Source organism: Heteronotia binoei, chromosome 7 (genome assembly GCF_032191835.1).
Source record: "Heteronotia binoei isolate CCM8104 ecotype False Entrance Well chromosome 7, APGP_CSIRO_Hbin_v1, whole genome shotgun sequence".
NCBI lineage: Eukaryota > Metazoa > Chordata > Lepidosauria > Squamata > Gekkonidae > Heteronotia > Heteronotia binoei.
Window position 1 is genome coordinate 118,620,000 of NC_083229.1, and position 11,393 is coordinate 118,631,392.

General features: G+C 52.9%; 1 protein-coding gene across 1 annotated transcript in view; it reads right to left on the reverse strand.

The window, feature by feature from the left end:
* Window positions 1-3,487, reverse strand: part of PHLPP1 (PH domain and leucine rich repeat protein phosphatase 1) — a 218,664-nt gene extending 215,177 nt beyond the window's left edge. Inside the window, exon 1 of the mRNA XM_060244368.1 lies at window positions 2,272-3,487. Coding sequence (XP_060100351.1) covers window positions 2,272-3,487 — 1,216 coding nt within the window. The remainder of the gene's footprint in view (window positions 1-2,271) is intronic.
* Between the last annotated feature and the right edge of the window lie 7,906 nt (window positions 3,488-11,393).

The following is an 11,393-nucleotide window of genomic DNA, read 5'->3' on the forward strand; positions in this document are numbered from 1 at the left end:
GGAAAGGGGGACCCCGTAAGCGTTAGAGAGACCTTGTGCGTGGCAGGATCTGAACCAGGCCTGTAGCTACGGTGGGGCCCAACGGGGCCAGGACACTCCATTCAACCCCCCTCCCATCTGTACGGCCCCGTCCATTGGAGGGCCTCCAATCTGCCCCCTTTGCTCACCACCACTCTGAACAAGATCCAGGCGGGCAGCCGTGTTGGTCAGAAGTAGTAGAACAAAACAGGAGTCAAGTTGCAGCTTTAAGACCAACTTAGTTTTTTTTCAGAATGTAAGCTTTCGTGTGCTCTCTAAGCACACTTCATCAGACGAGGAATCTGGCACTCGTCTGATGAAGTGTGCTTAGAGAGCACACGAAAGATTACGTTCTAAATAAAACTAAGTTGGTCTTAAAGGTGCAATTGACTCCTGTTTTGTTCCACTCTGAACGAGGGCAGCCTTGCCGCTGTAGGGGCTTCAGATTCATCCGGCGGAGGGAAAAGCCAAATTGCAGCCGGATCCCCCTGGAAGGTTTACCGAGTTAGACAAATGGGGGGAGGGGCCTGCCGTTCTAATTGAGAAGCAGAGAAAGTGTTTAGGGCCAAACCGGGTGGCCACTGCCCCCTCAAACAAAAAAAATGTTACCGCAGACCCCACCAAACATGAAATCCTGGCTACGGCCTTGATCCAAACACAGGCCTCTCCTCAACGCCTCCCACAGTGGAGCTAGAAGTCTCCTTGAGGCACACACACACACACCAGAGCTTCTCTGCCCTAACTCCCCCATTCAGGCAGACCCCACCCCACAGTAAGCCAGAGGGTGGAAGTTGCATCATGTAACCGCGGGGGTGGCCAAACTGCAGCTCGGGAGGCACATGTGGCTCTTTCACACATACTGTGCGGCTCTTGAAGCCTCCACCGCCCGGTTGGCTGGATCGGAGCACGCCTTTAAAGTTCCTTTCTTCCCACCTCTCCCTCCCTTCCCCCATCTATTTCCTTCCTGTCTGGCGACTCTCAAACACCCAGCCTTCATCTGTTGCGGCTCTCACGCAGCTGACGTTTATGCTATGTGGCTCTTAGGTTAAGCAAGTTTGGCCACCCCCGTGCAACCGCTTGCAGCCCTACGCCCCGAGCGTGGAAGAAGGGCACACGGGCACGGCCTCCGGGGCCCCCATCCCCACACGCAACAAGTAGGGCCATAGCCAGGATTTCATGTTTAGTGGGGCCCACAGCCCACCCAGCTTGGCGGCCTTGGGCTCCCGGCACTGTAAGCTGCCTTGAGTTCCACAGGTAAGCCCCACTTCACCTGCGCAGTGACAGCAGCTCTGCCTCTCCACCCCTTTCTTACGTGCCCCTCTCTCAGAGAGAGACAGAGACCTCTTGGCTCTCCCTCCCCCACCCCACACACACTTTGCTCTGCACACTGGGTTAGGGAAGGGAAGGGGAGAGGGGGAAAAGCAAAAAGACCAGCTGCGATGCTACTGCTTGTTCAAAGTGGTGGTGAGCGAAGGGGACAGATTGAGGGCCCTCCAATGGAGGGGGCATACAGTTGGAAAGGGGGGGCGGTTTAAAAGGACGGGCCTGGCCCCTCCCGGGCCCCACTGTAGCTCCGTGGGGCATACACTCCCCCAGATCTTCTCTGCACTAACTCCCCCATTCAGCCAGACCTCACAGTAAGAGTGGGAGCAGGCCCTAGACTGTCTGACATCCTAGAAGAGCCCTGCTCTTCCGCGGCCTGGGAAGAAGAAGCCGTTGCCACCTCCCCGAAGGCCCTCTACGTCTGGCACCTGCTGTCCCCCACTGCACTGATCTCATTACCGAGTCACATAGGGGAGCACCAGTTTTGCAACCCCAGAAGGCCAGCGCCCTAGACAATCACCTAGTTTGCCCAGTGGCAGGCAGGGCCAGCGCTCCATGGGAGTTGCACTTTGCAACCATTTCCATTGGTACGCTGGAGCATGAAAGAAGGGCACATGGCACGGCCTGGGGGGGGGGCATCCCCACGTGCCACAAGCTGCCACCCACTTGCATAGAAGAGGATGAGGCAGCCTAGTCAAGGCCAACTTCAGCCCCCCCCCCTTACGCTGATATCGCCACCGAGTCACGTGGGGGGCACCCCGTTCGGCACCCCCAGAAGGCCGGCGCCCTAGGCAATCGCCTAGTTTACCCAGCGGGAGGGCCAGCCCTGGATGGGAGTTGCACCGTGCAGCCGTTTGCATTCCTGCTCTCGGCCTTCGGTGCATCCCCCCCCACCCCGTCCCCACGTGCAGAAAAGCCGCCGCCACCCACCTGCATAGAAGCGGATGAGGCAGCCGGTCTCGGCGTCCATGCCCTCCTCCTGCACCCGCCACGGGTCGCGGAAGCCCAGGTGCGCGAGGTAGTCGTTCTGCAGCTGCAGGGGCTTCTCGTGGGCCTCCAGGCGGCGGGCCGTCTCGCCGTGCAGCTGGACGTAGAGGGCCGGCGGGGCTTCTTCTTGGCGGGCCGCGGGAGAGCAGGGCTCTTTCCCCCCCGGGGCCGCCTGGCCCTTGCCGGGGGACTCCCCGCCCGCCGCCTGGCCCAGCTGGCTCCTGCCCGGCCCCGCTCCAGCGCCCCCGTTGCCCTCGGCTCCTGCCTCCGCCGGCTCGGCCTCTTCGAGCTCCTCGGAGGAAGACGACGCCGCCGAAGAGGAGGAGGAGCCGCCGCCGGCGCTGCAGGGCTCCAGGCGGTCGGAGGCGCTCTCGGCGCTGGGGCTGAAGCTCTCGGTGTCGGAGCCGCCCAGCAGCAGCAGCGAGGGGCACGAGAGCGGCGGCCCGGCCAGGTAGAGCTCGCCGGGCGGGGAAGGCCGAGCGGGGCTGCCGTCGGGGGGCGACAGGGCGGCTCCCCCGGGCGGCGGGCAGGGGGCGCCCCGCCGGCTCCTCGCCCTCCGCCCGGCCGGGGTGAGGCTCAGGTGGGCGGGCGAGAGCGAGGCTCCCTCTCCTTCCGCTTCTTCCTCGGGGGGCTGCAGGCGGCTCTCCCCCCCGGGCGGCTTGCCGGACACCCGGACGGCGGCAGTGCCTCCTCCGCGGTGGCCCAGCTGCAGCAGGCGGGCCGCCACCTCGGCCGCGGCCGTCTCCAGGGTGCAGAGCACGGGGCGCAGGGAGCAGCCGCCTCCCCGCTGCTGCTGCTGCTGGAGGTGCTGGTAGCAGTAGACATGCAGGCAGCCCCGCTGGAGGTCCCGCCGCACCCAGTCCCGCTCGGGCGCCTGCAGCGGCTGCAGCTGCCGCGGGGGCTTGGGCAGCAGGAGCAGCGCCTTGCGGTCCAGGCTGCGGGTGGCGGCGGCGTTGGCCGAGGAGGAGGAGGCGGCCGAGAGGTTCCGCTTCAGCCGCCCCCGCCGCGACAGGAGCGAGTTGGCCGCCGTGGTGCCGTTGGCCGCCAGCGGGGCCCCGCGCCTCCTGCGCCTTGGCGGGCCGCCCTTCGCCTCCGCCGTCGTGGAGGAGCCCGGCCGCTCCCCCTTGGCCGGCCCGGCCGCCGCCTGCGAAGCTTCCATCCGCCGAACCTTCGGGCGCGCCGCGTTCCACGGGGGGAGGGGCGCGTTTATGGGGCCGCCGCGAACATTCCGCCGCTCCAGGCGCCGCCTTCCATCCCCCTCAGCAGCAGCGGCGCCGCCACCGCGCAGCTCCTGGCCGGGCCGTGAGGGTGGCCAGCGCCATTAGGGACTGGAGGGGGAGGATGAGGAAGCCTCCTTCTCCTCCTCCTCCCTTTCCCCTCCTTCCCACCCGGGCCAGCCTCTCCTGGCCGAGGCGCCTTATGAATATTAATCGAAGCAGGCCTCGGCTGTCCTTTGATCCCTCCCCGCTTCCGTCTGCTAGCGACGCCACTCGGCGGGCTCTCAATATTCATGAGGGCGTGACGCCACCGGCAGCGGGGGCGGGGCTTGAGGGGGATCAACACCGAACGTAAGGGTTGGCGCGGCGCCCCAGAAGGAGAAGAGGAGAGGATGTCGGGAAATGTAGTTCCCGGGCCTTCTCTGCCTTGGCGAGCGGAGGGACGGAGACTGCATCTCCCATAAGGCGTCTTTCTACGCGGCGGGAGAGAGAGAGACGAGTGTCCGCTTCCTCCTGCTTTTTTTTGCAGCTGGGCAAATATCCACGCCTCGGCTGCTGGGCCTGCCCGGGGTGGAGCGTGCTCTTGACCCTTTCCTTCCGTCTCCTGTGCATGCCCTTGCCTCTCTTTTTATATGCACAGGGTATTCAACCAGCCCGACCTACATTTTGCAGAGGAACTGAACTCTGATGCTGGCGTGTTTGCTTGCTTGCGCCTGGGCAAAAAAACATGGCATTCACGCCGGGGTTTAGGGGTAGAAAGAGCCCAGCAGGAACTCATTTGCATATCAGGCCACACCCCCTGATGTCACCATTGTTTCACATAAGGCTTTTTGAAGAAACGGCCCTGCAGGAACTCATTTGCATATCAGGCCACACCCCCTGACACCAAGCCAGCCACAACTGTGTTTCTGTGCATTCCTGCTAAAAAAAAAACCCCTGCATTCACACAAGTTGGAGGAATTTGAAAATGAGCACAAGTTAATGGGCATCGGATGGTGTCAATGTCTTTCATGTCCCAGCAGGAATCCCTTCGGGAAGAAAGGACAAGACTGTCTGCTTGGAAGGAAGTGCTGCTGTGATGGTCTGTGCTAGAAAATACCTGGAAACTTTGGAGGTGGAGCCAGGAAGGGCGGGGTTTGGGGAGGGGAGAGGTCTTGCCTTGGTACAATGCCACAGAGTCCACCCTTCAAAGCAGCCATTTTCTCCAGGGGAGTTGATCTCTGCCGGCTGGAGATTAGTTGTAAAAGTGGGATCTCTCCAGGCCCCACCTGGAAGCTGGCAACCCTATACTGTGACCTGGCAAGAGACAGAAAGGATGCTTGTTTTCTGTGTAACAGTTACATTTGAACAAAGTTGGGAATCCACTATTATCTGACGAGGTGTGCTTTTAACACTTGAAGGCTTACATCCTGAATCAAACTTTGTTGGTCTTAAAGGTGGTGGTGTTCAGTCGCGCAGTCGAGTCCGACTCTTCGCAACCCCATGGACCAAGTCACGCCAGGCCCTCCTGTATTCCACCATCCTCCAAAGTCTGTTCAAATTCCTGTTAGTTACATCAGTAACGCTGTCCAGCCATCTCATCTTTTGTCGTCCCCTTCTTCTTTTGCCTTCTGTCTTTCCCAGCATCAGGGGCTTCTCCAGTGAGTGCTCCCTTCTCATTTGGTAGCCAAAGTATTTGAGCTTCAGCATCTGACCTTCCAAGGACTCCAATTGCGTTGCTTCAGACCAACATGGCTGCCCGCCCTGAGCTTGCTTCGACGCAGAGGGTGGGATATAAATCCAAGGAATAAATAAAATAAATAAATAAATCTAGCTACATTTGAGTCAAGGAACATTTTAGAGACCATCGAGAGTTTCTGGCCCAACGAGAGTTTCCCGAGCATTGTTCCTCTGCTCTAATCAGGCTGGTTGTTATGTCCGCTGTACCTTTGCATCCTCCTGGACAAGCGTTCTTTACACTCCTCCTCCCACCTTCTGTCCAGGATAAAAGGAGTCAGATCTCCACTTCTGCTTTACTGTTGTTTGACAAAGGGAGCTCTTGGAAGTTTATACCCTGAAACTATGAGGTGCTCCTGGACTCAAATCCAATTGTTCGACTGCGGATAGATTCCGGTGTTGATCTGAATCAGCAAACCGATGTCCAGTGACACCTTGAAGACCAACAAAGTTTAACTCTGGGTATCAGCTTTTGTGTGCATGCATGCTTCAGATGAATTGATGCGGAAGTCACCAACCATTACATATGACTCTCTCTAAAAAGGTAGTCCCCTGTACAAGCACCAGTCATTTCCAACTTTGGGGTGACGTCACGTCGCAATGTTTTCACTGCAGACTTTTTACAGGGTGGTTTGCCATTGCCTTCCCCAGTCATCTACACTTTCCCCCGAGCAAGCTGGGTACTCATTTTACCGACCTCGGAAGGATGGAAGGCTGAGTCAACCTTGAGCCAGCTACCTGAACCCAGCTTCTGCTGGGATCAAACTCAGGTCATGAGCAGAGAGCTTGGACTGCAGTACTGCAGCTTTACCATGACTCTCTCTACCTATATAGATTTGGGTGGGTAGCCATGCTGGTTTGAAGCAACAGAACACCATTTGAGTCTGATGTGCCGGCACACAAAAGCTTATACCCAAAACTGGTCTTAAAGGTAGGGCTTTCTGCATACTCAAGCAACTCAAGATTGCAGAAAAACATTGTTTTGTAATTTTTGAAAACGTCAAAATGGCGTGGTGCTGCACAAAAAGAGAATGTGAAAGGCACTTGAGTGTCAGCTGACGGGAATGGATGATCAAGTCACAAACCACCAGTGCTATCATGTAGTGGTCAGAGTGTCAGTCTAGGATCTGTGAGGTAGGTGGGGTTGAGAAAGCTCTCCCATAACTGATCTTGAGGGAACAGCTCTGAGAGAGTTCTGACTGACCCAAGGTCACTCCAGCGGTTGCATGTGGAGGAGTGGAGAATCAAACCCCATTTTCCCAGGTAAAAGTCTGCACATTTAACCACTACAACAAACTAGCTCTCTACACTACACCAAACTGGAGGAGGAACGATAGTATTGTAAGCCTCTTTGAGTCGCCATCAGGGTGAAACTCATGTTGCAAATATCTGAACATCTAGATCAGGGGTGTCAAACATGCAGTCCGGGAGCCAAATCAGGCCCTCAGAGGGGTCCTATCAGGCCCCCAAGCAACTAGCTGTCATCTGCTTCCTTCTCCCTCTCTCTTACTTTCTTCTGTATAACAGCTTGCTCTGCAAGGCTTGCTCAATTGCACAGGAGCTACAGAGCAAAACCTCTATTTTCTCCATCGACTGAGGCTCCTCTGTTGGGGAGAAAGAGGGAAGAGGAAGAGTTTGTTTTTCCAGTCTCTCTCAATCACACAGCAAAGCTACTGAGCCCAGTCTCTCTTCCTTCTATTGGCTGAGGCTCTTCTCCCCCACACCAGTCCCCTGGGGAAGGAAGGAAAGAGCCATAGTTTCCTTTGCCCAGTTCCCTGGATTCCATGGGAGAAATACAAAGAAAGCGCTTTTAAGACCAACGAGTGCTAATGTTTTAAGCATGTTTTAAGTTTTTTAAAAATATATATATTTGTGTTTATCTGTATCCTTTATAAAGTTTATATTTCTGCTACCTAATCTTAAGTAGGTACACACATGGCCTGGCCAGACATGGCTTTGCCAAACCCGGCCCAACAAGGTCTCATTTATGTCAGATCCAGCTCTCATAGCAAATGAGTCCAACACCCATGATCTAGATCCATACCAGGGGTGGCCAAACTTGCTTAACGCAAGAGCCATGCAGAATAAACATCAGATGTTTAAGAGCCACAAAACATGAACATCAGATGTTTGAGAGCTGCGACGCAGGAAGACAGGCAACACATGAGGGTTGAAAGAAAGGCAGAGAGAAAGCAACTTTCGCTTTGAATGCATTCTCCAAACTACCAACTGGCTTGGCTCAAAGGGATTTAAAGAGAGAAATACCTTCTGCATGCTGGCCTATGGGGTAGTGGGGGCTTGGAGAGCCACACAGTATGTGTGAACGAAACACATGTGGCTCCTGAACCACAGTTTGGCCACCCCTGATTTATACTGGCTTTTTTTGAGCAGGAACGCAGTTCCAGCTGGCTTGGCGTCAGGGGGTGTGGCCTAATATACAAATGAGTTTCTGCTGAGCTTTTTCTACAAAAAAAGCCCTGTGTGAAATAATGGTGATGTCATGGGGTGTGGCCTGATATGCAAATTAATTCCTGCTAGTTTTTCCCTACAAAAAAGGCCATATATCTACATATACACACACCCCTGTATCATTATAGTATATAATATACCTTTATTGTATACTATATATATTATATACTATATATACCTATAGATACATGTATGTATCTACATAATTATATCTATATATCTGTATCTATCAATATACGCTAGATGTCAGATCCTGGAAGGTGAGGGAAGAACCAGTGACCTATAATCACAGAGTTGGATGGGACCTCCAGAGTCATCTAGCCCAGCCCCCTGAACAATGCAGGAAATTCTTGACACAACCCCAGCAATGCCTTCTCCATGCCCAGCACATGGTAAAAAAAACCCTCCAGGATCGCTGGCCAAACTGGCCTGGAGAAAAATTGCTGTCAAAGTAGCAATCTAAGACAGTAGCCATGAACAGGGCTGGCCCTGTCACTAGGCAAACTAGGCAATTGCCTAGGGCGCTGGCCTTCTGGGGGCGCAAAATTGGGTGCCCCCCGTGACGCTATCAGTGCAGGGGGGGGTGTGCCAAAAGTTAGCCTTGCCTAGGGTGCCAGACAGTCCAGGGCTGCCCCTGGCCATGAATGAGTTCAAAACGCCTGTTGCAGTGGAGAGGGACAGAGAGCGTCTTCTCAGCTTTTCCCAGACGGATCTGGCTACCCATTTATTGATTAAGAACTGCAGCGTCTGCCTGCAACCGCGTTCACTCCCTCCTACGGACGATTGCGTTTTTTCGTGAGGCTGCAGTGAAACATTTTGCCAAGTGCCCGTTAGAAAATGCTACGTTCTGTCCTAAAGCAAGAGCTGTTGGCAGCTATCGAGAGACATCCCTCTTACAGGAGGCAGAAAAAGAACTTTTCCTCACATAAGCAGTGCTGAAGATGTTTTCTGTTAGCAAAATCCAGCTTACTATTACATTTAATGCAAAGGCTTGGCTGCCGTTCTGAAGGCTCTTACACGTGGATGAAGCCACTATCAAGAGCAGAAAGGTTTTCATGTCGGACGCTGAGTGCACAAAAAAGTCCACCCCCTTCATTTTTACACTGTCATGATTAGGGCTGCAAGCTTCAAGGGGTAGTTAACCAAACAGGGCCTTTTTTTTAGCAGGAATGCACAGGAATGCAGTTCTGGCTGCCTTGGCATCAAGGGGCGTGGCCTAATATGCAAATGAGTTCCTGCTGGGCTTTTTCTATAAAAAGGCCCTGTGAGAAACAATGGTGATGTCAGGGGTTTGGCCTAATATGCAAATTAGTCTGCTGGGCTTTTTCTACAAAAAACCCTGTGTGAAACAATTGTGATGTCAGGGGTGTGGCCTAATATGCAAATTAGTTCTTGCTGGGCATTTTCTATTAAAAAACCTGCACAAAACAATGGTGATGTCAGGGGTGTGGCCTAATATGCAAATTAGTTCCTGCTAGGCTTTTTCTACAAAAAAAGGTCCTGTAATCATCAAAAGCAAAGGTCAGCAACCTCTTATAATGAAAGAACCAAACTACATCCAAATTTAGAGCAGGGCATTCAAGAGAAAGCCCATTTGCGCAGCTGAAAAAATACAGATATTACTGATGAAGAAGAAGAATTGCAGATTTATACCTCACCCTTCTATCTGAATCAGAGACTCAGAGTGGCTTACAATCTCCTGTATCTTCTCCCCCCACAACAGACACCCTGTGAGGTGGATGGTGCTGAGAGGGCTCTCACAGCAGCTGCCCTTTCAAGGACCACCACTGCCAGAGCTATGGCTAACCCAAGGCCATTCCAGCAGGTGCAAGTGGAGGAGTGGGGAATCAAACCCGATTCTCCCAGATAAGAGTCTGCGCACTTCACCACTACACCAAACTGGCTCTTTATGACCGATATGATTAATCATCCATAAAGTTTCTGCAGCCCGGACACCAGTCCATGAGAATCTCTTATTAGGAAGTGGCACACAGGAAATCTTTCAATAAGTGATTAGGTTTGCCAGCTCTGGGTTGGGAAATGCCAGCAGATTTGGGGGTAGAGCCTGGAAAGGGCGGGGCTTGGGGAGGGGAGGAAGTTCAACGTGATAAAAGAGCATAAAGTTCAGCCTCCAAAGCTGTGATTTGTCTAGGGAAACATCTGTATCATCTAAAGAGTTTCTGGCTCAACTTCCTGACCGTTAGAGCAGTTCCTCAGTGGAACAGGCTTCCTCGGGAGGTGGTGGTCTCTTTTTCCTTGGAGGTTTTTAAACAGAGGCTAGATGGCCATCTGACAGCAATGAAGATCCTGTGAATTTAGGGGGAGGTATTTGTGAGTTTCCTGCATTGTGCAAGAGGTTGGACCCTGGAGGTCCCTTCCAACTCTATGATTCTATGATAGTTCCCTTTACCCCTCAGTTATTTTTACTAAGTATAGTGCAGCAAGCCATTGGAAAAGAGAACGGGCACTTAGTGATACATGTGATAACTGCAGCTAGAATTCTCTATGTAACATACTATGTAAGATAACTATAATAGACGAACTGTTAGTTAAAATTTTAGACATAGCTGAACTAGATATATTAACAGGTCTAATAAACGGTAAATCCAAGCAATTTTTAAAAGGGAATTTGCCCATGTCCTACCTCTGTAGGTATATATTTGGATCTGTGTAAGTAACTGGTTTATATTAAAGTTTGTGTTAATTTACTTCTCTGGTTACAATCTTCTCCGTATGTAAATTATTAATAAAATTAAATACTAAATGGGAAAAAAAATACCTCTCCCCGTACACACACAGTGACACCTACTCCTTGTCCAGAAGACGACAAAAAATAATATAGATTTTTAAAACCCTCCAGGATCCAAACTAGCCTGAAGAAAATCGGCAAACAGGATTTCCCTGGGCGTGTAAGAAAAGGCCATGAGAACTAAGCACTGAAGCAGCCCTTCCCGCCCTCCTTCTCATGATTTGCCACATTCACACAATCATGGCTGTCAAGTGGCCATCTAACAACTGAGGTAGGGTTTCCTCCAATTTTGGGGGCTCCAATACACCACCAGACAGCTGGCCAGTGGGGAAAGCCCCATCCTCAAACAGCCCCCCTCCCACAGCGACATATTTGGCACAATGACAACCTGTGCCTAGAGTTAACGTGTGGGGTGCTTGCATTTACCTCTCAGAAACAAACCAAGGGGGCCTATCCGGTCCTGACATAAATAAAGGTGTGCTGTCAAGTCGCTTCTGATTTATGATTTATGGATGGGGGGGAGGTGTCCAAACTGTGGCTCTTTCACATCTACTGTGTGACTCTTGAAGCCCCCGCCACCCCATCAGCCAGTTGGGTGAAGGCCTTTGTCTCTTTAAATAACTTCTCCAAGCCAAGCCAGTTGGCAGCTTGGAGAATGCATTTTTAAGTTAAAGTTGTTTGCTTTCCACCTCTCCCTCCCCCATCTATTTTCCTTCCTCCCTCCCATCCTTCCTTGCAGCTCTCAAACTTCAGATGTTCATGTATTGTGGCTCTCAGACATTAAGCAAGTCTGGCCTGCTACGGATTAACGTCCTCTACAAAAATCTTATCAATAGTAGCCTTGCTCAGGTCCTGCAAATTGAACTGGCAGAGAATGACCAAGAGAGAGATCTTGGGGTCGTGGTACATAACTC